Here is a 25,734-nt window from a genome sequence, read left to right on the forward strand (position 1 = left end):
ATCACGATTCAATTCTCTACTGGATTTTATCTTCAGCAGTGAAACAATACAATAGGGTTGGCGGGTGAAGAGGATAGAGGTTAGCTGATACAGTACTGCGGTGCTTTTGGGAGCACTTGTAGAATTTATCTTTAATGATTAATGAGGAACTTCCGTAGATCATATTAAAAAAATAATCCGATTTAAATACCTAAGTTAAAACGAAATAGAACTAATTAATTCATCCAATTAAATTAAACTATAAAAATAAATTTATTAAATTGATGGTTAAATTAAAATTTCAGTTTTGCAAAGTTGAATAAAGACACCCTTATAATGGTTAGAATTAGATGATGAATTGTTTGGAGAGGTTTTTTTTAAGTGTTCCAAATCTTTGGAGTCATTTTGTGAGAATAAGTAAAATTTGTAAGGTGGGAGTGAAAATTTCCCAAAAGATGATAGATTTTTTAAACCTCGACAGGGGTATAAGCAGAAGGAGATCCTCGACGGAGGCGGCGGTCGCCGGCGATCTATCTCCGGCTACCACCACTGAGTCCTTTCAATCGCACGAAATTTTATTCTCCCAATAATAGCCCCTTCTCTCTGATGTGCAGCAACGCCGCCTCCGTCCTCCCCAGTCTTCTTTTCGCCTTCCCGAACGGTCCCCTCGTTCCGCACTTCAATCCGTCTCCTAGTTGCCGAGATACGCGGAGAAGCATCGCGAGAAAGTCTGCGTGCATATCCCCACGGGGAGTTAGGTTCTGCAGCGGCAGACCATTGTCCATCCCCTCAATTTCCGGCTTCCATCATGGTTTCCTCCAAAAATCGTCTTTCAGTGAGAAAAACCGGGTTTGGGACCTAGAGGAGACGCTTGAAAACAGGGTGGGAGGTTTTTTCCAAAACGGTGAATCTATGCCACTAGCAGGGTGTGCCTGCCCGTCAATTGCGGCTGATTTGAAGACTCATGCTAGCGTCGCTGAGATGGCTGCTTCCACTGATACGGATGAGGAGACATCCTCGTTACTAAATTTTCGCAGCATTTTGGACAGGATTGGCAAATTTGAGGTGACCTTGGAGTGTGAGGAAGATAAGAGTTTTAGTCGGTTTAGGTCAGCGAGACTGTTTCAACACTATTCCAAGTTGGTAGGTGGAATGAGTGAAAGTAACTACTGTAAGCTTCGACGTAGACAAATACAGATAGAATCTGAAGCTTGGGAGCAGGCTACGAAGGAATACAAGGAAATGCTAAAGGATATGTGTGACAGGAAGTTGGCCCCAAATTTGCCATTTATGAAGTCCTTGTTATTAGGTTGGTTTGAACCACTGAGAGATCGCATTGCCAGAGAGCAGGAGAAATGCAGGGAAAAAGGCAATAGAGCATCCCACGCTCCTTACTTCAATCAGCTTCCTGCAGATAAAATGGCTGTAATCACTATGCACAAGATGATTAGTCTTCTAATGTCAAGCAGTGAAAGCAGATGTGTTCCAGTGGTTCAGGCTGCATGCAAAATTGGTGATGCCATCGAGCATGAAGTAAGAATGTTGCTTTATTGTTATACTATAATTCTGTCCTTTCTAGTTTATAGTTAAATCTGTGAGGCTCTACAATCCTATAACTTCTCTTATATAATATAATGATCTTTTTATAATTGGAATAGTTAAATGATTAACAGAAGGCTGCCCTCACTTTACTCTTCTATAACCAAAGCACATTTGCAATTAACATTCTCTTGGATTATCATAATTCACAAGTCACAACCAAAAATTTTCTTGTTTGTTGTACGGGGACGATCATGTTTCTTGTAAATATGGATTATTCCCATTTATGGTGATTGGATCAGTGACTATAACAAGTTAAATAAAATTTGTCATTGAGAAGAAAAAAAAAATGCTATGGAGCTGAAGGAATATAAATTCTATTTTCACATTTTGCAACGATGGGCCTCATCATGATTACATCACTTGAGCTGAATAATCAGAATTTGTTTCACTGCTAGATAAACATATTAATGCTCATGACAATACACTTCCATAGCATGCTAAAGAATTGGTGATTCTAGTTTAAGTTGATTTTATGATAGAACCATATGTAGTTCAAATTATTAGAGTGGGAATATGGTGACTTTTGAGTCACTAATTATGATCAATTATAACAATGAACAAGTCAATAAAGAATTATTATCAGATGGAGAATCATTGATCTAATTGTAAAAATAACCTATGCGTCGATCGTGTGAGAATTTACATACTTATATAGCACAACAAATTCAAAATTTATTATTTGCTTTTTTATTTTGATAATTGATGCAATGAGCAGCTGAATTACTGCTACCTTGATTATTGGCGGTGATGGAGAATGTTTTCAAGGGTGAAGCACATTCTTACTATCATCCCACAAACAGCTTGTAAGTTGAAGGCTATGCATGTAGGGGAATTGAGGGTTGGATGATGTAATATTATGCATCAGCATAGGTTTAGGAAGAGCTACGGAAAGAGAATTATTTAATTATAATTATATACGCACACATGTTATATGTAAACTTTTAATAAAGAGCTTAAGCAATAGAGGGGAACATTTCCTTGAACCACTTCAAATGACTCCTGTGACATATATTGCTACTTTCCCATTGTAGTTCTGTATGAGCTTTCTAGTGTTTGATATTTTCAAATGCATAGTCTTGAGATAAGTCTAGTGGATTCTCATTGTGATATTTCTTGTTTAATTTTTAAAAATGTTTCTCCATATAATCATTAATTATAAAATTTATTTATTATTTCCTGTAAGTCATTTGTCCTTGATAGTAAGTGTATTTGGTTTCATCTCCTTCTATGAGATGCTGAAAGGTCGTCTGTTTGTTGTACAAAATTGAACTTGGTTCTGGAATTTGCCAACTCTATTTTATGTCATGACTCATGAGTACAATTCAACTCAATGATAATGCTACCTAGGATTCCCGCCTGAAGTGTTTTAGTCTTGCCTTTGATTTTATGATGTCAAATCAGCTGTCATATGATAATAATACTTATATTGCAATAGCCAGTATCAACTGAACTTTTTTTAGCTAGTGTTCATGCAGAGAAATTAGTTTGTAAATATCTTGTTACCTGTAGTAATGGATTGAATTAGGGACAGATCAGCAGGAGCATTGGAAAAAGTAAGAAAAAGAGTATTAAGGTTAAGTCCGGATCCTCATGACTTCTAATGAGTCCTGACAATAATTCAACCTGACAATAGTGCCATTTAGGATTCTGACCTAAGTTTTAATGAGTTATTCATGCCTTTGATTGTATTATGTCAAATCATCTGTAATATGATGTTACCTAGGTCATGATATCCATTCTCCACTTAACTTTTTCTATCTAGTTTTCATCTTCAGAAATTTATATCATGTTGGTAACTATAATATGGATTGAACCAGGGGCGGATTCAGTGGATTCTTGAGAAAACTAAGAAAAAGAGTATCAAAGTTAAGAAAAGTGACGAAACAGGTGTTTCTGTAAATGAAGAGCAAGAATTAATTAGGAAAAAGGTTACAAATTTGATGAAAAGACAAAAACATCACATAGTAAGAAAGATGATTAAAGGACAAGATGATTCCAGACCATGGGGAAAAGATGCTCAGGCCAAGGTTTGTGTTTTTTTACAGATTATCATGACAATTATTATCTACCTTTATTGGTATTCAGAAAGTTTCTTTGTTAAAGGTTGGAAGCCGCTTGATCGAACTCTTAATAGAGACTGCATATATACAATCTCCTGTTAGTCAATCTGCTGCTGATCCTCCTGATTTACGTCCCGCATTCAGACACTATGTCAAAACTATAATAAAAGAAGAGAAGTGAGACTTGTTTATTGACCATGTTTAAAAGTTGTTTCCATTTTGTGTATGCTGATTAAATCTTATTGCATAGCAGAAACATTAGCAGGCGTTTTGGAGTCATTGAATGTGATCCATTAATTTATCATTGTTTAGATAGAACTGTGAGTTTTAATGTTTATGTTGTCATTACTTATGTTTCTTTCTTGTATCTTTTATACTTTACACTTCAAATAATCTCTGAACATGTTGCTTTTTAATAGGCAAGCCACATGATTATTCCTTACATGCCAATGTTGGTGCCCCCACTAAAATGGACTGGGTATGTAGACCTGAATTTGTAAATACTTTTGCTGAGTCGTGGTATCTTGTAGTAGCATTGCAGGGCAGATTTGGTTCATGCATAAATGCACTTTGTTTCGTACTTGCTGGGCTATTACCTTTAAAATATTCCACTATGAAAACATGCAAAGGATTCTCCAAATGTTTTTTCTATTGTTACTTTTGTCGGGCATTATTTTAATCCATTTTAATTAATAAAGTGTCAAACTACTTGTGTACATTGTCAGATATCGTTTATTGCCTTTCAATATGTACATTTTATCTCTAAGTCATTTTGACCTTAATAGATTTTGCTCCATTTGGTGAATTAATCCAATAATACAATTATATTCTCCTGTGGGTTAAACAATTTTTTAAGTTTATTGTACCACTTTGGATTAACTTCTTTGGTATAGAAGTTGGTGTGTCACTCCAATTTAGTCATATACAGGAAATTGTTGACTAATGAGGGAGGTTGATAAGGCCTAGATGAGGGAACTACTGTTAACTTGACTTAAGTATTTTGAGAAAATGGTTGTGTCTACCAAGTTAATGAGCTATTTCTTTCTTTGGAAAGATTGTTATATTTGGTATTAAAGCAGGGCTAGTCCTAGGTTTAATGAGGTGTTCCTATTGGAAATGGTTAATGATGGTGGGGTCATCATTGGCCAGGCATCATCTCGTCTATGAGGAATTTGTCATGAGGATATTGAATGGAGGAGAATGTGACAGCTCAATTTAGTCCCACATAAGAAGCTATGCAGTAAGGAGAGAGCATGTCTTTTATGAGTGGATTATTGTCAATTAAGCTTAAGCATTTTGGATTTTTGTATCAGTGGTTGTTCCTAGCAAGATAATGGGTCAATTCTCTCACTTTGGTAGTTGCTACTATTGGACTTAGCCAAAGAGAGTTGAATTAATGCCAATTGAGGTTTGCATTGATTGGAAACATTCTATGGAGCCAGATGGTTATGAGCTCTTCACTAGACTCTAATACATAACACTTCTTTATTAACATTGTCATCAACTTTTTCAGTGATTTTTCAGATTGGTTACTGTGATCCTTCTGTTTGTCATTGATTGCTCAGATATGACAGAGGAGCGCATTTATTTCTTCCATCTTACGTTATGCGAACACATGGATCAAAAAAACAACGGGAGGCTGTTAAGAGGGCACCAAGGGAGCAGATGCAGACTATTTTTGAGGTTTGCTATTTCTACTTTTTATTACCAGAACACCAAATCCCAAAGACAGTTCAAAGAAATATTTATTTCTCTTTCAAGCTAATATTGTCATCATAACTTCAAATGTACATGTTGATTTTGCTTATTAGCTTAATTAGATCATGCCATCAACATACTATTATGCTATTCAGGCACTGGATACACTAGGCAATACCAGATGGAGGGTTAATAAAAAGGTGTTAAATATCATCAATACAATTTGGTCAAATGGAGGACGTCTTGGTGGTTTGGTTGATCGGGAGGATGTGAGTTGAAAAAATTGTACTATTTTTGATGTCTTAAGGTTTTTTAACTTACTAGGTTACGAAATCACTTCTTTTAACATATGCATCAGTTTACTTCAACCTATTCCATCATGATAATTCACTTTTCTTTTTAAATCCTTTTATATTTGCATTAAAGGTTCCTCTACCTGAGAAGCCTGATACAGAAGATGAAATTGAACTAAGGAAATGGAAGTGGAAATTGAAATCTGTGAAGAAGGAAAATAGTGAAAGACATTCCCATCGGTGTGATATGGAACTTAAACTTGCTGTAAGGATTTTCATTAACATGTGATTGTTTCATACTTTCACTGGTGCTATTGGATTTTTTATTCCTTTTGTAAAACCTTATGCATCTGGTTATCAACTGAGAGCAGGTTGCTAGAAAAATGAAAGAAGAGAAGGGATTTTATTATCCACACAACCTGGACTTCAGGGGCCGTGCATATCCCATGCATCCGTATCTAAATCATCTCGGTTCAGATATTTGTCGAGGAGTGTTGGAGTTCGCAGAGGGACGACCACTGGGGAAGTCTGGTTTACGCTGGTTAAAGATACATTTGGCAAATTTATATGCTAATGGCGTTGACAAGTTATCACATGATGCTCGAGTGGCATTCACCGAGAACCACTTGGAGGATGTATTTGACTCTGCAGATAAACCTCTTGAAGGTAGGCGCTGGTGGTTAGGTGCTGAGGATCCCTTTCAATTGTTAGCAGTTTGTATCAATCTTGCTGAAGCATTGAGGAGTTCAACACCAGAAAATACAGTTTCACACATTCCTGTTCATCAGGCAAGTCTAGGCTCTTAAATTATTCTATATCACTTCTACTTCGGCATTTGAATTATACACCCAATCAGTTGCATGCTTCAAATAAATTTCAACATTATTGCATAACCCACTATAACTGGAATGTTTCAGAACTTCCAAGATATTAAATGAAAAAATAATGAGTTATGGCCTGGTGATGGAGAGCAATCCATTTTTAGACTGACTTTGCAGAAGTTTAACCTTGGCATGAAAAACGAACTAAAACAACCAAAGATCAATGGAAGTGCTCAAATTTTATTGGATCGTAAAGATGCTTGGAAATAGATGGGGAGTCTTGGCGCAATGGTAAAGTTGTTGCCATGTGACCAAAATGTTACGGGTTCGAATCCTGGAAACAGCCTCTTGTAAAAAGCAGGGTAAGACTGCGTACAATGGATCCTTCCCCGGGACCCCGCTTGGCGGGAGCTTCGTGCACCGGGCTGCCTTTTTTTTTTTTTTTTTAAAGATGCTTGGAATTCTAAAATTTTTGTGGAGAATTGAAAATTTTCCTTGGAACTCTAAAGTTGTGTGGTTCACAAAGACGTGTGTTTTGTTTCCACCATTTTCCATTTAGTAAGATACTTCAAAAATTCCAGGGAATAAAACTGCAGCCAACAGAGGACCAGTTAGACATAACTATGGGGCACTAACTATGGAATCTCACTGACTTCATCACCCTCTACCTGGAAGTTGTTTTTTCTCATTTAAGAGAACTTACTTGGGAGGAGAATGGTAGGGCAAGAACCATGACGTTTTGTTTTTCTTTCTTTGGTGCTCGTTTGATTTTCCTTGAGTGATCTCACTAATAGTGTCCTGAGATGGTTTTCCCTAGGGACTCACATGTGGAGGATGAGAAGATGAGAGAGCTGTTGTCAGCTGAGAGGAGAAGGTAGAATGGTGTTGGAGGGGAGGCCATGCCATCACAAGAAACATGCAGCCTCTTCCTAAGTGGATTAAAGAAACTCCAACAAATTAAGGACCAACATCAAGTTGAGAGGGATAATTTTGTATTGTAAAGTAATTATTGATAATGTTACATCCATAGTTACAAGAATTTGATTTAACACTAATAGTAGTATAAATTCGCATGCAGGACAAAAACCATAACACTAATATGTCAAACAACTAGATATTATTTAGAAGCAAGCATAGTTGATAATATCTTGCAGTGATACAGTTAGATCATTTCTTTAATTTTGTACGAAACCATTTCAAGAATTACAATCAAAATAGTGGAAAATGAAATTTATAATATAGTTCTATTTGGTTGGAATTAATCTCTTATCTAATGAATAAATTGATACGGGTGTCAATTCCAGTTGTAATGTTGTCAATTACAAAAATCAGTCTGATTCTTTTGAGCTGAACGAGCATTGCACTTCTAACTTGCAGGATGGATCGTGCAACGGTCTACAACACTATGCAGCTCTGGGGAAAGACAAGGTGCTATTTCCTTCTGCCACTTGGTTCCACTTCACTGTTTTAATCTGTAATTCTTATCATACTGCAGCAGTGAGTGCTCAAATTACTAGGTCATGCTTATTATCATAATATTCATTAGAAAAGAGGACCCTAATTTGCTCAAGATTAATTTTCTTTGTTTCATGATTAAGCATGGTGGGTCCCTTAACTCTTTTTAATAATCCTACTGCTCTTTTTTTTTTTGGATAAAGGTAATAATCCCACTGCTCTTACATTTATGGTAAGTAGCATTTTCTAGCAAGGTACTTTGGCTAAGCCCCTTCAGACTGTTCCATTGACTCTCAATAAGTACCTTTGAGCTTCTAGGAATGTCAAAATGAAATATTTATTTATTTTTATTCGCATGACATAATTATAATCGTGTTAACCTTTATTGCATCTATCTGTATGGAGTGTGCACTAAATTCAGATTTGTACACTTGTATGAAATTTTAGCTCTTTCATTGGTATAAAACTGAATGTTGTATGTTTCTATGTTATGGCCTTCGGTAGAAAATGAACAAAACCAAATTAGCCCTCTGAAGATGAGGAATAAGGTCTGTTGGAGCATGAAATAGTAGAAAAAAACAAAGGGTATGGTATTCTTGCTTGTCCTTGCTCAAACTAAAAAAAGGAATCAAACCAATGTTAATTTGTTTGATTTTGTCATATGGTGGTGTTATGACGGAGCACCAAATTGAATAGAATAAACCTTTGTTCAATTCTCTCTTCACAAACTCATCCAAGGCACAAAATTTATGGTGCCATAGCCCATTAAGGTTGTAGGTTCTGAATATGCTCTAATGATGATGAAATCCCGGTTGAAGTTGCATATGATATCATGTCATTAATATTCCAGTCATTCATGATTCATGCTGGGTTATTTTGCTTGCTTCAATTTGTGGTCTTTCAACATTTATTTATTATGCATTCATTTTTTTTGGTTTCTTAGGATATGCTCTTGTATAACATCTACTGTTTTTGTTTTTAAAAAAAACTCTTATTTATTAAATTAACATTCTTTAAATACTTCTGAGATCTCCATATGTTTCAGTTTTTTATTGTTAGACTTTAGATTTAAATCTCACAAGATCTTGATACATAGCCATTCACAAAGCTGATAATACCTTCATAGATCTGTTCCAAGTAGTCCTGTTGTATTTGCACATTGAATTATTGCGCTTGCTAAAGTTTTAAGCTGTTGCATCATCAGTTGGGGGCCATTTCTGTGAACCTTGTTGCTGGAGATGAGCCTGCAGATGTATACTCCAGCATAGCTACTAGGTAAGCAGTAATTTTTATAAATTGTTATGATTATGAAATCGGTGCTAATAAATGTTGATCAGACAAGTACTTTCAAAGTCTTAGTGTCATTGCACTTTTTTTTTGTCTAGTTATATTCTTTTCTTTATGTCCATTTTTTTCACTTCATAAGCTATTTGAACAACATTAAGCTGCAGACATCCTAAGCCATTTCTATATCACAAGCATTTTTAAAACACTAAATCTAGTTCTAGTCGCTTTTATCTTTTGCAATCAGTTGGTTTCTTTAAACTGACGTCTACGATGTGCCTTCTGAATGCAGGGTTCTCAATATCATGTGTAGAGATGCAGAGAAAGGCCCTTCCATCAACCCAAACGCTTTACATGCTAAACTACTAATTGATCAGGTTAACATTTTACTTCGTTTTTTGTATATGTGGATTAATTGAACCTATGATACCCTTCCCTGCCTCAGCATTATTCCTGAAAGTTGATATCTGTTTCCAAACAGGTGGACCGGAAGTTGGTGAAGCAGACTGTCATGACATCAGTTTATGGTGTCACATATATTGGGGCACGTGAGCAAATTAAGAGAAGATTGAAGGAACGTGACATGATGGCTGATGACACAGAATTATTCCGTGCATCTTGCTACGCTGCTAAAGTAAGTCACTAATATTTATTTATGGTTGAATAGTTGCTAGACTGAATTATTGTAAATGTTCAAACAGACCACACTGACTGCATTAGGGGAGATGTTTCAAGCTGCACGGGATATCATGACTTGGCTTGGTGACTGTGCTAAGGTGTGCTATTTACCAGATTGAATAGTCTTATAGCTGTGCGGGATATCGACTGTGGATGGAAAAGCAATGTTTTTCGAGTTCATTTATCATCTTATAGCTATTAGATGCTGAGATTGATATATCACTTAAATTAGTTTATTTACTAGAAATGGTTGTCATAACATATGCTCTATAGTATATGTTTGAACTAATCGGCATTGGCAACAGGTGATTGCTTCAGAAAACCATCCAGTAAGGTGGACAACTCCTCTTGGTCTCCCAGTGGTTCAACCTTATCAGAAGTTGGGAAGCCATATGGTAAATCTTTTAAACCTCTGTTTCTTTTCCTTTTTGTGAAAATTTTCTATTTGTAGTTTGTAGTTTCTGGAAAATAAAATAAAGTTATTGAAAATTAAATTGGGGGAAAAAATATTTTTTACATCATTCACTTCTAATAAATTCAAATGTATTAAAAAATAATGTCTAATATTTGTTTCATTTCTCTTTTCAACTCTCTACATCTCTCTGTAGGTAAAAACTTCCCTCCAAGTGCTGACTTTGCGCAGGGAAACTGATAAGGTCACTTCTCCTAATCTGGGAATTTAAAGCCTCGTACTTTTATTGTTGTTGTATTGTTTTGATTCTTTCGGATGTATGAATTTATTATCTGTTTAATTTTACAGGTCATGGTTCGGCGTCAAAGAACAGCTTTCCCCCCAAACTTTGTGCACTCCCTCGACGGTTCCCATATGATGATGACTGCAGTTGCCTGCCAAAGAGCTGGGTTGAACTTTGCTGGTAAGCTACTTTTCAATACTGGTCCAGTTAACACTAGTTATTCAGATGCATCGGCATCTTCTTTTCAGGTGTTCATGATTCGTATTGGACACATGCATGTGATGTGGATCAGATGAACCGGATTCTTCGAGAGAAATTCGTGGAACTCTACGAGAAACCTATACTAGAAAACGTAATATCTCATTTGCCTCTATATTCAACTAAAATGATCAACCTAGTAGAGTTCTAGAATATGAGCAAACGTCTTTATACTTGTTCCTTCAGAAAGCTTTTTATAGCCTAGTGTTGTTCTTAGCTCGGCTTTGTTTTGTCAAGTTCTTATCCATTTTCATACATTCATGTATTTCTCACATCTGCTGTACATTTGCAGTTACTCGAAAGTTTTCAACAATCATTCCCAACACTAAGTTTCCCACCATTACCGGAACGGGGAGATTTCAACCTTAATGATGTTCTCGAGTCGCCATATTTTTTCAACTAATGTGACATTCTTAGTTATCCTTATTCCAATTCTTCTCAGTTTCCCCCTTCCACTTCGCCTTATTGTTTCTTTTGACAGCTTGTGTACAGGCATCTTCGCCGTCAACATCTCAGGCAACTCTAGAGTTAGTATGCGAGATGTGAGTGCATCAGCATTGACAACCGAGATCCATGTTCAGCAAAAGCATCGATCCGTAGGCAACAAGAGTTTCATGTGTGTATATCGGTGAACTTCTTTGCAGTTTTGGCACCGCGAGTGACAAATTGCGAGTTCTGTGTACATGTTGTCGTTCTTGACCTTACCTGCCTGTCCTCGATGGCCATGGAGGGGAACAAGAAGCAACGAACAAGGCAGGGAAGCCGCCACCGAGAAACCAGATAGGAAACTGATGCGAATTTCACTCGCAGCATAGGTTTTTTGTATTAACTTCAAAAAAAATCTTGTTTTTCCATGAAACTTCTATATGAACAACTAAAGCTGTATGTGTACTTGTAATTAATGTTGAGTTGTAATATTTCATTAAGTTGTCAGTATTTCAGTAATATGTTTAGCTTAATGCTATGTTTTAAGAACTTGAGGGGATTAAGGAATCAACTCTTCAAGGGTAATTTTTTTGCTTGTGAAAAGAGAAAATTGTTCAGAGAAATAATTATTTATTCATTTTATACTTGCACTTAAATATAACCAGAAGATGAAAACCATATCAATTTTGTTTATTGAATCACTTGCAATATTATCTGATAAAAGTTTATATTTTTTTCAATATGATCGGTGAAAAATTTTCATAGACCAAGCCAGATGTTCCAGGATTAGTTAAGGCTTGGATACTTGGTGCCAACTAAATTGAAAAAGAGACTCCATCAAAACAACAGTATGGTTGTTACATAGTTCAAAGGTTGGTAGATCAGTCAGAAAGATTATCATAGACAATAATAATGTTCAGGAATGAGATGTAAAAGATTATACAAGAATACGAGGTTTGCAGCGAGGCAACGGTAGCATCACACTATGGCTACTTCCCACAAGAGTGAGATATCACAAACACATTCTTTCCTAGTTCTAAAGATAAAGAAGATAACCTTGAATGGGTCTGTCCATTTTCTATATTCAGTTGAACAGTGACATCATTGCAAGTCGGAGTAATCCAATGAATTGAATGCCAGTCAATTGGATATCTCGATCTGAAGTTGATTCAAATACCTGATGTTATTACAGCAACTCTGATTTCCCTGGCTAAAAGGGTGGCTGTGGCGATGCTGCTTGACCTGTCTCCCTGTAAGGAGAATTAGAATGGTCACCTGAATCAGGGGTCGTTGGCTCGCGGGCAGAAGACAATGAATCATTTGAGAGGCCTTGGAATAGCCTGCAGGTGGCCTCGTGGCTGCAACTAGCTGATTGGTCTTCTTCAAGGGATTCAGAGTTTGGCACTGGGGTTGAGGGGTCAGTCTTATCTGAATCAAGGCAGAGATCATTTGAGATAGGAGCAGCCCTCCTGGCTCCGGATGTTTCAGCCAATGCGCTGCTAATGCGCTCCTGCTCTTCGATTATCTTTTTAAGGTACTCACCTTGGGCTTCAATTCTTTGCTGTAATTGTCTTTGAATCTGCATGAGGCAGTCAATCATGTTTATTTGCTTTCAGAGTCAACTCCATAATATTGATGTGTTTACCATGACAACCTAGTGTGATAGTTGTCACAAACAATGGTTGCAATTTACAGGGAAATTCCTAATCCACATTAGAACCTGGAAAATAGGACATGATATAAATCCAAGAAGATGAAAGACAGAAAAGAGTCTAGGTAGCCGCAATTTTAGTAATCTTCACTTCTATGGTTGGAGGAAGTTTATGTCTATAAGACAAACAAGAGGGACTCGGATAACTGTGTGAATCCCGATCCCAATCTCTCCTCTTTTACTTATTTCCTTCTTTTTCAAAAACCTGGTAGAGTAGATAGAGTTTTGTTGAACTACGTCATCAATTCTTGTGGACCAACATGAAAGAAGTGTAAAATCTGGAGATATGTTTTGAGCTATCTGGGCAAAATATATGATTTCTAGCCCACACAACCAATCCATCCTAAAGGGAAAAAAGGTCCAGAAAAGTTAAAATTATAACAAATCTCAAGAATATATCTCCAACCTCAATTATGGATGAGGCATAGGAGACCTGATGGAAAGGAGCTCCGTTAGGTTATAATTAGATTGAGGTGGATTTGCTAAAAGTGGATTTAATTTGGCCAAGGTAAGTAGGATGAGGTTACATGGGATGCAATTCGCCTGATTTACTAGGAGTTTGGTTGTGTTGATATATTTTTGGAGTTGTGCATATTTCGTGATTGGTGTATTGAGGTGGAGAAAAGGTTGGAAAGATAGTTGAAATGGGGTGTCAAAGAGTGTCGAAGTTGGAAAGAACTTGGTTGCCCAGCACATATGCCAAGATATCACAAGTGGTTAGAAACATCTAACTTTATAGGCCTAAAGCCCTCCCAAATGCCACTGAACCGCAAAAGAATCAAGTTGTGCCTTGTTACAAGAGTTCCCTTTTATTTCACCACATGCCAAACTCAAATTGGTCTAATAGTATACTCTCAGATCTCACACATTTCACATTAGATGTGTACCCTACATTGCGAGTGTCGCTCGCTCTTAGTGCTAGTGGATAATTTTTCTAATATTAGATATTATAAAATTTATAATAAGCAAAACTAACAGAAATATCATATATCTTTTTATAGTGCACATGGAACTTACCTCTAATTGTTCGTGAAGCCGTTTTTGCACCTCCATCTGTATTTTAAGTGCTTCATTAATTTGCACCCCACTGACACAAGAATATGATAGTCAGAGGGAAAATTTTTTTTTAGCAGATAAAATGAGATTCTGCACAAGTTGTCATTAATCTATTAAAATGAGTTAGATGTGTAGCAAAACAAAACATGTCATTAACACAACAACAACAATATTTCACACACAAAAAAAAAGAGTGAAGGTAAAAAAGGAGAAAGAAAAGGTGAAGGCACAAACTACTTTATTGTTTTCTGTGAAAAATAAGGAAGAGTTATTAGTCATAAACTCACGAAGTGCTTCCAAGTCCAGAAATCAAGTCCTCTACATCTTTTCTTTCTGATATTGTACCTGCATGAACAATAAATACTAGATTGAATCCCCATACCAATAATTGTTTTCTAACTTCTGTTCCTTGATCATGTGAAAAGATAATAAAACAAATTCATAACACTGTCAAACACTAGTTAAGTTCTCTGAAGATACTTGCCATCAGCTGAAAAGTCAGGCACGTACTTTGCAAGCCGATATTTCTGCTTACACCATGTAGAGGAATTAAAGAAATGAACCAAAAAAAAAATTGTCTTCACAAGAAAAGGTGAAACTAAGTACCTGTAAATGACTCTTAACATGATAAATAGTTAGTCCAGGCACACCCATGATTCGAAGGACTCCTTTAGGAGTTGCTCCTGTAATGTATAGAAAACTTAATGATGACATGAATACTCAAAGGTAAGATGCATTATAGTTTAAAAACTATCATACATATTCTAGGCAAATCGAGAAAGAGTTCAGAACCGAAGCACTTACTATCTGGTCCACCAAGCTGTGTTATCGCATCTACAAAACGTTGGTGGAGCTCATTTGTCCAGCGTAAGCGTTGTCTTGAAGTCGAATTAGAACTATTGTTGTTCTCTACATTATTTGAGTCCATTGTCCTGTTACAAGATTCTAGTTTTTGTCCATGAATTGAAGAATTGTTCTGGTTTTAGCCAATAATAGGCTTTGGGGACATTTATTTTGAACTGTAGAACGGGAAAACAGAATAAAATAATAGTAAAAATGTGCATTGCAAGTTTCACGATCAGGTAAAATATAAAGGAAGTCTAATGCCAAATAAAAATCGTTGCTGGATAAGAGATTGAATGCTTTTATAAACTAGCATAACTCTTGAAAGTTAAAAGCAGGGAAAATACAGACAAAGAAAAATTGGATACAAACTAGAACTTCAGCCCTGGAGTGTTCCATAGTGCTACAACAATGCAATTTTAGATAACAATCCACGCTAACAAATGTAAAATTGTTAGCAGATGCTAATGATGTTGGAATCTGACCATCCAAAGATCACCTAAATTTTGAAAAAAAAAAACAAATCTGAGAAATTCTATGCTGATACAATGGATCACACGCAGCTTGCTCATTGGTAGATTATTATTTTTATTTATACGATACAAAAAGCCCACGAACATCCCTAGACCCTAGTAACAAGAACACAACTTCCATGGTAGCCTTCCTCTCACTCTTGCTCTCTCTTCCTACTTATCCTTTCTCTACTTCCTATTATCTTCCCTTGGAGCAGCAAGATGTCTTGCAAGTCAGAAATATTGCTTAGACTAAAAAAGAGCAATGAAGTAAGATAGCTGGGTTAGCATTGCACATTTGCACACTGGAGAAAAAACCTATCAAATAGATTGCTCATGACCACTAAACACAGACCAATTCATACAAACTAACAAAAGAAACCATCCAATTCAGCGAAAAACAGCAGCACAAAGATTATAAGACAGATCATTAAAAACAGCGCTCGAGCTCCAATCTACGGAGATTTACAGGTAGATTTTCAATGAAAAAATAGCTGGATTTGAGTGGAAAGGGGAGCAAAAAACAGCTGAACTGGATTAATGAGACTGAAAACAAACAGTCAAAAAAAAATCTTTCAGAAGAACGAGAAAGCGCTACCCTGATGCTGACTTCCGGCAGAATGGCGAAATCTTCCGCTCGCTTCTCTTCGCCGGCGATTCGCCTGGCTTCGTCGATCCCGATCTTTTCTTTAGCGCCCTCTCTCTCTCGCTCTCTCTCTCTCTCTCTCTCTGTAGAGCGCGGCAGGAGAAGGTCGTCTTCACAACTGGAGACTCCGAAAGGATCTCCTACAAGCCGCATTGCAAACGCCACTTGCAAATGGGCCACGTGGCATCTCCATATGCTTGCCAGCTGTAAGCGTCTCGCTTTCGCACGAAACGAACCTGGATGCTTACGTTGTACCCACTCGCACGCCCGCCTTTAGTTGGTAAAGTTAGAGGGGCCCCCTCGCCTCCCGAAGAAAGTCCATAAGAAAGAAAGAGGGCTCGTGAGTAGGGACCACAATGCCCTCCAATAAAAGGAAGCCATATCTTCGGGTAGTCCAAGTTAATGTGAGATATAGACCGTCCATTTATTGCCGATATTATAATATTTTGAATTCTGATTTTGTGGCGTTGGAGATGACAGTTGACAGCATCTACTTGCGAATATTCTTTTACCTAACGACACGCATTGCGTTGTTGCAAGGGATATTTTAATTATTATTATTATTATTATTATTTGTCTCTAATCATAAATAATATTTTAATATTGGTTATAATTTCTATGCCATCTTTATTGTTTTTTTATTTAATTTTCTTCTTGACCAAAAAATGCCGACTGATCACATGTAACCGCAAAAATGATGTACTATAATATCTCATGCTTTTCACAAATAAACAAGAAGAAATTACATTGATGTGATTAATATGTTTGGACATGTTCCATTTCCTTCGTCAATTTTGTTTACTTCAAATTGAATATGTGTATTTTTTTATGGAAATTAGTCGAAAAGTTTAGTATTCAGTATATGATTGTTTTAGATATCGACAAATGATGATGAATTCACTTTTGTATTGTCCATTGTGTCTAGATGTATAGAATATCTAAATAAATTTAAATGATTTGCGTTTTGATTTGTCTAAATTCAAATTAATAAATGGTTGATAGATTTAAATTGATTGAATTATTTGAATAAATCAATCCATCTCTACCACCTAGGGTCATAAACGAGCTGGGTCGAGTCGAATTTTATTATGTTTAAATTTATTTGATAAGGTATTCAAGTTGAACTGAGTCTAAAATGAATGAAATTGTTGAAATCATATTCAAGATTGACTTAATTTTTTATTTTTTAAAATTTGTTTAATTGATTATTGAGTTTGATAATATAGATTTATTAGTTCATTTTAAAAAATTCTTTATTTATTTAGCCAGTTGATAAAATTTTATTGATAAATATGGTTCATGAACGTTGTTCACAAATATTATTAAAGAATGTTGTTTATGATCATCAACGAGCTAAACATATATATATTCAAGTTTATTGATTTAGTTTAATGAGTTGTTTAACCTTGATCATTTAATTGATTATGCATGTATTGAACAAATATAAATAAATTCGTACCAAGCTGAATACTAAACTTATTCATGAATGTTTGATTCATTTACAATCGTCCTACTAAAACCTAACCTATTTAGAAGATAGATTTATATTTCGATTTTTATTAGACTTATTTATTTAATGGACTCAACCTAACTTTTCCACCGATTCAACTAAATGAATCTATCTAGACCGGGTTTTTTCCATGAATGTGATGTAATAGTAAAATATTTAAAAAAATAAATAAGAAGATAAGAATTTTAATTTTAATATGAACAAATATTTTAACGATAAATCTATATGTATTTCATATGATAAAAGATAATTTTATTCATTTCAAACGATTCAGTATCGTCCGATTCGAGTCCAATCTACAAATCAATTAGTCGAATACCAACTGAGGGCGATCAGTGTGTATTTCAAATTTATAGATCGAATGGTGTGTTGAAGTCTCTCACCACACTTTTTGAGACATAAATTCATTCCTTTACTACTTTAATAGGGAGATATTTCGATTTGGCGGATTACGCAAAATCTAAAAAAAAAAACAGAAGGTTAAATTCAGCCCCCAAAACGGCTCACGCGCAGCGCGAAACCCTGGCGGGCCCCTCCGCTCACGTGATCCTCGCTCCGATATCGGCCCCGCACGCCAACGGCTCTTCGGCTTGACACGTGGCGACTTAATCCACCGCTTCTCTCTCCGAGAGTTTTAGCGTGATTAATTAATCACGTAATCCCTCCTCTCGCAGACACGTGTACGGTCGAGCATTGTCGTGGGGCGTTGATGAAGAAGTGAGCGGCGCTCCAGATCCTCCGAATTGATTAGTTAGCGTGTTAATGAATGTTATGCTAGATAACGACGGCAGTTAACTGTGAGCACCGCCACGAAGGTAGTGATAAAGGGGAAGAACACGAGCTCGGTGAAGCCACTCGTTGCTCGTGAAGCCGGCGGTGGAGATGGCGGCGATGGGGATTGGGATGGTATCGACTCCGAGGAATTCTGCTCCGGTTTGTTCTGGGGATGCCGATCGGAGAGCTCCGCCGACGCCATTCCTCGGGTCGACGAGCGCGCGGAGCCTCTCCTCGTTCTTCCATGTCTCCGGATGCCAGAAAATGGACCTCCTCCGTAAGGAGGTGGCTGGGGTGAGGAGGCGGAAGGAGTACTGCGGAGTGAGGACCCCGATCGTCGTCTCTCCTAAGGCGGTCTCCGACTCCCAGAGCTCGCAGACGTGCCTCGATCCTGATGCCAGCCGGGTGAGTGCTTCTTTGCGATAATCCCGCGATTCTTTGATTCTATGCTTTTCTGCTCGGTTTCTTTTTTGCTTTGGGAAATGCTGTAATGTGGAGATGTCGAAAATTTGATGAATTTTGTATTCGAGTGGAATTAGTTGCTCCCTATTTTCCCTTTTGATCGTCATAGAAGTTGAATGAGCCTTGAAATGCTTTCTAATAGTATTAGCTGCTGAACTTCCATGAGTTCAAATTGTCTGTCTCATGTTCTATAAGAAACTAACCTATGGAATTAGTTAGTTGAGGTAGGTGTTCTAGATTTGTATAGAAATTCATGCAGACTGTATGTTCAAATAACATTTTTATTTAAAAGAAAAAGAAAAGGTTTTTGATGATCTGATCTATCCTGGAGTCGGAGCAATTATCTTCTTGTGTCCATTTACTCGAATATCACCTTATGCCAGGCTTTATGGATGATTTCTTCATGAAAGTTCATTGTTTGTTTTTGCCTTGCTACCGATGTTGGTGCACAATCTAGTATTGAAATGATGATGGCAAAGCACTTAGTTAACCTACTTTCTTTGCTCTGTGTAGAGTGTTCTAGGGATTATACTCGGGGGAGGCGCTGGGACACGCTTGTATCCTTTGACGAAGAAGAGGGCGAAACCAGCAGTACCATTGGGAGCCAACTATAGGCTAATTGATATTCCTGTCAGCAATTGCTTGAACAGTAATATTTCAAAAATTTATGTTCTGACACAATTCAATTCTGCATCTCTTAATCGCCACCTTTCACGAGCCTATGCAAGTAACATGGGTGGGTATAAGAATGAAGGTTTTGTTGAAGTTCTTGCTGCACAACAGAGTCCAGAGAATCCTAACTGGTTTCAGGTATTATTACTTAAAGTGCTTCTGTCTCACTTTATGCTTAGTTGTAACAAAGACTTATTTTTCCTGCAATCTTATTCAATTATGTTCTTGAGTTTGATAGCCACTTCTACTGCTAACTGTAATAATAATATCCATTTTTTCAAATTTACCTTCCTGGCTTAGCTTATGACAATATTTTATAATAATAATATTAATAGACTGCTGTAATATATTGAGCTCAACAATTTATACAGTTACTGTATGTATATTGTTCATATGCACACAGGGTACTGCAGATGCAGTTAGGCAATACTTGTGGCTCTTTGAGGAGCACAATGTCATGGAGTTTCTAATTCTTGCTGGAGACCATTTGTACCGGATGGACTATGAAAAATTCATTCAAGCGCATAGAGAAACAAATGCTGATATTACTGTGGCTGCATTGCCAATGGATGAAAAACGTGCAACTGCTTTTGGTCTTATGAAGATTGATGAAGAAGGGAGAATAATAGAATTTGCAGAGAAGCCAAAAGGAGAACAGCTGAAAGCAATGAAGGTAAATTTTTTTTACTAGTTTTATCATAGTTGTGAGTATGCTCGCTCTTGAGCAATTGTCATTCATAAATTTCTCTTACAAAATGTTAAAATAAGTGGTTAGCTGGATCAATTTTAATAGGTATCAGAGCAAGAGGGTTGGGATTTGAACCCCACCTGTGTTAAAAAAAAAGGAAAAACACTATTCACTTCTTGTGTAAGCCAATCAAATCAAGTGTTCACGTAAAGAGAGAATGTTAACAATATAAAAATCAGACTATTTCCTAGAAGCTTGAGCTTTTGTATAAGTGGTTAGCCAATCAATTTCAATAAAACTATTCATCTTGTTTTACCCATTGTTCTCAGGTTGATACCACCATACTTGGCCTGGATGATGAAAGGGCAAAAGAGTTGCCTTTTATTGCAAGTATGGGTATCTATGTTATCAGCAAGGACATTATGATGCAATTACTTCGTGACAAATTTCCAGCAGCAAATGACTTTGGGAGTGAAGTTATCCCTGGTGCAACTAACATTGGGTTGAGGGTATGCCTGATATCTTAATCTGCAGATTGGTTTCCCTTTAATTTTCATTATCAATGAGATGCCTGATATCTTATAAAATCATTTATAAGATAGATTCTTATATTGTAGCAAAGGTGATTACGCTCAGCTCAGTCGTCCCTCACAGCCCGAGATAGATTCTTACAATACTTTCAAGAAGTTCATTTCCATGAGATTCTATTTTATATCATAACTGCATATACTATCATTTTCTTTGAATTTGGTGGGCTGCAGATAATGCAAATGTCATTAACTATCACATTTCCTGCAACAATGGTGAAGATTGGCTATAAAATGCTAAAAGTTTTCTTGTGTCATGTGCTGATATGTTTTTTTTCTTTATTGGTTTGGTGGCAGAGCAATTAAACTTTTGAGAAAATTCCATTTTGCCCCCCCTAGTTTATCAATCTTTTCATTTTACCCCCTCCCCTGTAGTTTAGAATGTCATTTTATCCTCCCATAATTTCCAAAAGAGGAACAAAATACCTCCTAATTTCATTCCACTTATTCTCATGAGAAAGCTTGAGGAGATATCTCTTACCTTAGAAAAGATCAAGGGATGAAGAAGTGGTGAAATCGCCTACATGGGATTTGAGGAGCGAGTGTGGAAGAAGATTCACATAAGAAAGCTCAGAAAACAACATGAAGAGATTTAGATATAATTCCAATTTTACCCTATGATATTATGCCCATCTAGTTACACATGGCCAATTTTAAAACTTCCTTGCTAACAAATAAATAAATAATGGAGAAGGGGTATTTGCAAACCATATTAAAAAAAATGGGGTATGTTGACATTTATGAAAATTTAGGGGGTATTTTTGAAAAAATATATAAAATTTAGGAACAGTTTTCAATTGTCTCGAAATTTTTTATCCTATAATACAGATGGTGTCAGAGCATTTAAACTTTGCATTCTACAATATATTAGTAAACTGTTCAAACCATGTTTAATTTGTTTCTTCCTTTGTTTTGCTACCATGACTGCTACTCAGTGCTTAATATTCAAAAACTTGGTTCGTGCCAGATTGGTCATTATTGACTGAGACAATTTCTTTCTACCGCATTACCCTTCTGTTGTTTTGAAGATCTACCTCAACTCTTTTATTATGAATAATAGGTACAAGCTTATTTATATGATGGTTATTGGGAGGACATTGGTACAATTGAGGCATTTTACAACGCAAACCTCGGAATAACCAAAAAGCCAGTGCCAGATTTCAGGTAGATTATCCAAAAGAAACTAGTAAGATTATGTGTTTTTTCCTTGATATGTATGTCATCAGGAAAAGATTCCTAAATTTACCTTTGGTATCTGATTATATCTGACTCAATTGGTTCAGCTTTTATGATCGTTCAGCACCGATCTATACACAAGCTAGATATTTACCACCTTCAAAGATGCTTGATGCTGATGTGATTGATAGTGTTATTGGCGAGGGATGTGTGATTAAGGTAAGTACATTGCAAACCAATTTCAACCTCTTTTTTGTGAGATATTCTGTAAGGACAGTTTCTACTACTTGAAAATCAGCATTTTGAATCACCCTTGCTTGCTTTACTTTGCTCAACTCCGCATGCTTAGCTTCTTCCGCATGTCGGAGGGACAGATAATTAAATTTGATGCATACCTTCTGCCTCCATAATTATTGGAGTTTAAAGTCGGATTGTTACTTTCTTTTGTAGAACTGCAAGATCCAACATTCTGTAGTTGGACTTCGCTCTTGCATCTCTGAAGGTGCAGTCATAGAGGATACTTTACTGATGGGAGCAGATTACTATGAGGTAATCTATCGACAAATTGTCCTTCAAACATAGATATTTTTTTTACTTGACCTCATATTGCTTGCTACACTTCATAGACTGACGCCGACAAGAGACTATTAGCTCTGAAAGGAAGTGTACCCATTGGCATTGGAAAAAACTCTCACGTTAAAAGAGCCATCATAGACAAGAATGCTCGTATCGGGGAGAATGTAAAGGTGAGCTACTCCGGGAATATTCACCATTGCATCCAGTTTTATTTCTCTGATAATACAACACTTTAGGTTGCTGCCTTTGAGAATTTTGAACTAATTTACATAATAACTTGTTTTTATCGTGATTTTTCAGATCATAAACTGTGATAATGTGCAAGAAGCGGCCAGGGAGACTGAAGGATACTTCATCAAGAGTGGCATCGTCACAGTGATCAAGGATGCCCTCATTCCCAGTGGAACTGTCATATAGATTTCATCTAGTTGCTCTATCAATCCTATGTACACTCGTTAAATTCTATGGCGTATCGAAGAAACAGGGTGAGCTGAGTCGAGTTGTGTTATGGTGCACGAGAAGAGACTTGTTGTATAAATAATAATAATAATAATAATATAATTCTATATGTTCGAGCCAATTGTGAGAATGCAGCAGAAGTATTAACTGAAAAGCTAGAAACGACTGCGAAGGGTCAAACACCATAGCACATACACTACACAAGTTTAAGACCTTACCCATGTACAGCACACAACTACAATACATTCGTTGAGGGGGGTAAAGAGGTTACTTACGCTAACAAAACAGGACAAAACGAGGAAGATAAGTATAACTTATATCGAGTTACACTGCCATTTCGAGGTCAGGGCTTATGGCCTTCCTCTTCAACTTGTTTTGTGCTACTGATTTTGTTACCTTCATTTCTGTGTCCCGAGTAGAACTCGCCGCTCTCACTGATTTAGTGTAGCCTTCGCCTCGTCTGGTTGTTTTGGACTCATCCTCATGATCACCATCCGGAGCTCGCAAACCCAAACTCAAGTCCAGATCAGCACCATTTCCTAAGCCTGAGAATGTTTGATCTTTGCTTGAGACCTGGAGTGGAATACTTTTTGTAAGAACATAAAAATCTACAATCGAAAAGGCAACAACCATCACTACAAGTGCCATAACAAAGGAAATAACCTGAGTATTTAAGTCTCGAGCACCTAGCAAACATTTTGCTGAGAAAAATACACCAAAACACCAGATGAAAATTGAATCATCACCTTTATTTCTGCAGAGACATTGTTCATGTCAGGATTTGTGTCAAAAGGATCTATCTGGCTTTTGCGAGGGAATCCTTCGGTTACGTTAAGTTTAGGGCTGCTGTTGGATTTTGGCAAAGACTCTTCTTTTCGCTCCCTGGTGACAGAAATCTGTAAGTTGATAAAACATTAGTCACCAACTGATGAAACTTGAAAATATAATTTGAATTATTGAATATCGCATATTACTTAGAGTTGATACACTTGCTACCAATGATATTCACCTGAAAATTGATGAACAAAATCATTTTACTCTGTTTTCTTTCTTTTACCTCCATTAATAAACCGGAAGTTTTTTGCTTCAAATTACCTAATAACTGCTAACTTGATAAAACTGAATATCATCCCAAAGGTCAAGAAGTGTCGATAAACAAGATTCAACTGGAACACAAGTGAGAAATCACCAATCCCAAACAGAATGACAGAATGTGAATCAGCAACATCTTCCTCGAGAGTTTGTGTCGTCGGCAATGTATCCATTGCAACAAAGTTGGCCACAGACTCCTTGAGCATAATAAGGGTTCCATACTTTTTTTTCGTGTCGGAATGAATTTTGCTGATAGTTTCCAATTCCTACTCCTCCCTATTTTGTAAGTACCTAGCAACAACTCACAATAGTCTGGGCAATTGTTGCTTTCGCCTTCTAAATCGCCATCACAATAATTGGCGAATCTCTCATTTTATGATATGCTTATTCTTCTTTGTAAAGAACATATGCATAAAGACACTGTAGTAGTAACTCGTGCACATACTTTTGTTGTAAGAGAGACATCTTTAAAAGTGCAAGCATTCACTACTTTCTGACTTGTATTGGACCACCTTAATAGATAGAACAACATATCAACAAGAAGAGAAAACAACAGATGCTTCACATGAACAATCAATCACTACTTGAGACTAATCTTTCAAGTTAAATTCCTTTCAAGACTATGGAGAATGGAATCCGTTACTATCCAATTTGTTGTATTCAGAGAAAGCTTTGCAAACCCTAAATTCTAATCATGGAAAGTAAGTTAAAGACACCCTCACTATCTTTGAGCAATATGCAAGAGAGAAAGCTTAACTGCTAAAGAATGGAGGAAATCTAAATTTCATCTTTTTCATTCAAGAAGAGGGTTTTGATCCTCAGACCGTTTGTGAAGAACAAATCGATCGGAATCCCTAGAGAAGCAACCAACAACTAAAAACCCTTGTTCACCAAATTAGGCGGAAACAAACCCTGATCGCCATTTACGATGCTCAAGGAACCGTTTTTGACCTAAAAGAAAAAGGGGAAGGCGAGCGCGAGTGTTACCGGTACGTATCGGAACTTCCTGCGGGGCGGCTCCTCGGGCGGTGGAGTCGCGTCGTCCTTGGCGAGGGCAGCGACGGGGGTCCACCTGTACAGGAGTATACGGGAGGAGTGGCGGCCGCCGCTGATGCTGCTTCGGCGGCGGTGGTCGGGATTGGAGAGCGCCACCCACTTCTTGTTCCAGCGCCGCACCGGGCCGCTGAAGACCGACGTCGGACCGTAGCGAGTGGACGACCGGCCGAGGCGACCTGCTACGCCGTCCATGGTTCAAGCAACAACCCTCGGGCGGACCAGAGCTTCGCCGCCTCTGCTCTTGCCTTCAGCGCTATCTTCGAGCAAGCAGCAGCTGCAGAAAACACTTGAAAAGGAAGAGAGAGAGAGAGAGAGGAGAGAGAAGGGCTGTCCTCTTCTATCTCCGCTTGAAAGCGACACTTAATTAAGTCATTTTATTTAAGGAGCATTTTCTTTTTTACAAAAGCCCCTTGGAGTTTTAGAATCATTACAGCGTCCCTTAAATTTCAGTCCGTAGTAGGGGTGAGCAGTGAATCCGCCAAACCGACCAACCCGCTTATACCGACCCGAACCGAATCGAAAAAAAATGATCCGCCGGATATAGGGTCGGATGTAGGGTCCTAATATTGCATTATCTGATCTAGTAGGGTCGGATAGTGTTTTATCCAAATAACCGAACCAATCCGATCCGATCACCCCTACTTGTAGCAACTAATGTTGATAAG

At 37.2% G+C, this 25,734-nt stretch overlaps 4 protein-coding genes across 7 annotated transcripts; 2 read left to right on the top strand and 2 right to left on the bottom strand.

The window, feature by feature from the left end:
• Positions 1 to 461: 461 nt before the first annotated feature.
• Positions 462 to 11,770, top strand: LOC122036783 (DNA-directed RNA polymerase 2, chloroplastic/mitochondrial-like). Of its 3 annotated transcripts, none has more exons than XM_042596190.1 (20): positions 463 to 1,512; positions 3,399 to 3,608; positions 3,685 to 3,818; positions 3,895 to 3,961; positions 4,061 to 4,119; positions 5,207 to 5,324; positions 5,495 to 5,608; positions 5,766 to 5,897; positions 6,004 to 6,420; positions 7,831 to 7,881; positions 9,113 to 9,183; positions 9,485 to 9,569; positions 9,674 to 9,826; positions 9,894 to 9,968; positions 10,176 to 10,265; positions 10,479 to 10,526; positions 10,631 to 10,745; positions 10,814 to 10,917; positions 11,116 to 11,227; positions 11,305 to 11,770. In XM_042596190.1, the coding sequence occupies exons 1-19, from the start codon at positions 586 to 588 to the stop codon at positions 11,224 to 11,226; spliced, it is 3,081 nt and encodes a 1,026-aa protein (XP_042452124.1). In that variant the 5' UTR covers positions 463 to 585; the 3' UTR covers position 11,227; positions 11,305 to 11,770. The 3 variants fall into 3 exon arrangements, with proteins under 3 accessions (XP_042452126.1, XP_042452124.1, XP_042452125.1); XM_042596191.1 differs by having other exon boundaries at positions 11,316 to 11,770; XM_042596192.1 differs by lacking the exon at positions 5,495 to 5,608 and having other exon boundaries at positions 462 to 1,512.
• A 299-nt stretch (positions 11,771 to 12,069) lies between these two features.
• On the bottom strand, positions 12,070 to 16,127 carry LOC122036793 (myb family transcription factor PHL7-like). 2 transcript variants are annotated; one of them, XM_042596211.1, is made up of 7 exons: positions 15,970 to 16,127; positions 14,821 to 14,948; positions 14,623 to 14,699; positions 14,501 to 14,543; positions 14,304 to 14,361; positions 13,978 to 14,047; positions 12,070 to 12,828 (listed from the first exon to the last, which is right to left on the bottom strand). In XM_042596211.1, the coding sequence occupies exons 2-7, from the start codon at positions 14,942 to 14,944 to the stop codon at positions 12,460 to 12,462; spliced, it is 741 nt and encodes a 246-aa protein (XP_042452145.1). In that variant the 5' UTR covers positions 14,945 to 14,948; positions 15,970 to 16,127; the 3' UTR covers positions 12,070 to 12,459. The 2 variants fall into 2 exon arrangements, with proteins under 2 accessions (XP_042452145.1, XP_042452144.1); XM_042596210.1 differs by having other exon boundaries at positions 14,821 to 15,035; positions 15,970 to 16,125.
• A 2,180-nt stretch (positions 16,128 to 18,307) lies between these two features.
• LOC122036781 (glucose-1-phosphate adenylyltransferase small subunit 1, chloroplastic-like) lies at positions 18,308 to 23,030 on the top strand. The gene is made up of 9 exons (XM_042596188.1): positions 18,308 to 18,706; positions 19,277 to 19,573; positions 19,839 to 20,108; positions 20,453 to 20,632; positions 21,771 to 21,874; positions 21,994 to 22,105; positions 22,337 to 22,435; positions 22,513 to 22,632; positions 22,763 to 23,030. The coding sequence occupies exons 1-9, from the start codon at positions 18,410 to 18,412 to the stop codon at positions 22,877 to 22,879; spliced, it is 1,596 nt and encodes a 531-aa protein (XP_042452122.1). The 5' UTR covers positions 18,308 to 18,409; the 3' UTR covers positions 22,880 to 23,030.
• A 32-nt stretch (positions 23,031 to 23,062) lies between these two features.
• Positions 23,063 to 25,410, bottom strand: LOC122036782. The gene is made up of 3 exons (XM_042596189.1): positions 25,001 to 25,410; positions 23,668 to 23,817; positions 23,063 to 23,494 (listed from the first exon to the last, which is right to left on the bottom strand). The coding sequence occupies exons 1-3, from the start codon at positions 25,259 to 25,261 to the stop codon at positions 23,246 to 23,248; spliced, it is 660 nt and encodes a 219-aa protein (XP_042452123.1). The 5' UTR covers positions 25,262 to 25,410; the 3' UTR covers positions 23,063 to 23,245.
• Positions 25,411 to 25,734: the final 324 nt, after the last annotated feature.

The sequence above is a fragment of the Zingiber officinale genome, unplaced genomic scaffold (assembly GCF_018446385.1).
Source record: "Zingiber officinale cultivar Zhangliang unplaced genomic scaffold, Zo_v1.1 ctg209, whole genome shotgun sequence".
Taxonomy (NCBI): Eukaryota; Viridiplantae; Streptophyta; class Magnoliopsida; order Zingiberales; family Zingiberaceae; genus Zingiber; species Zingiber officinale.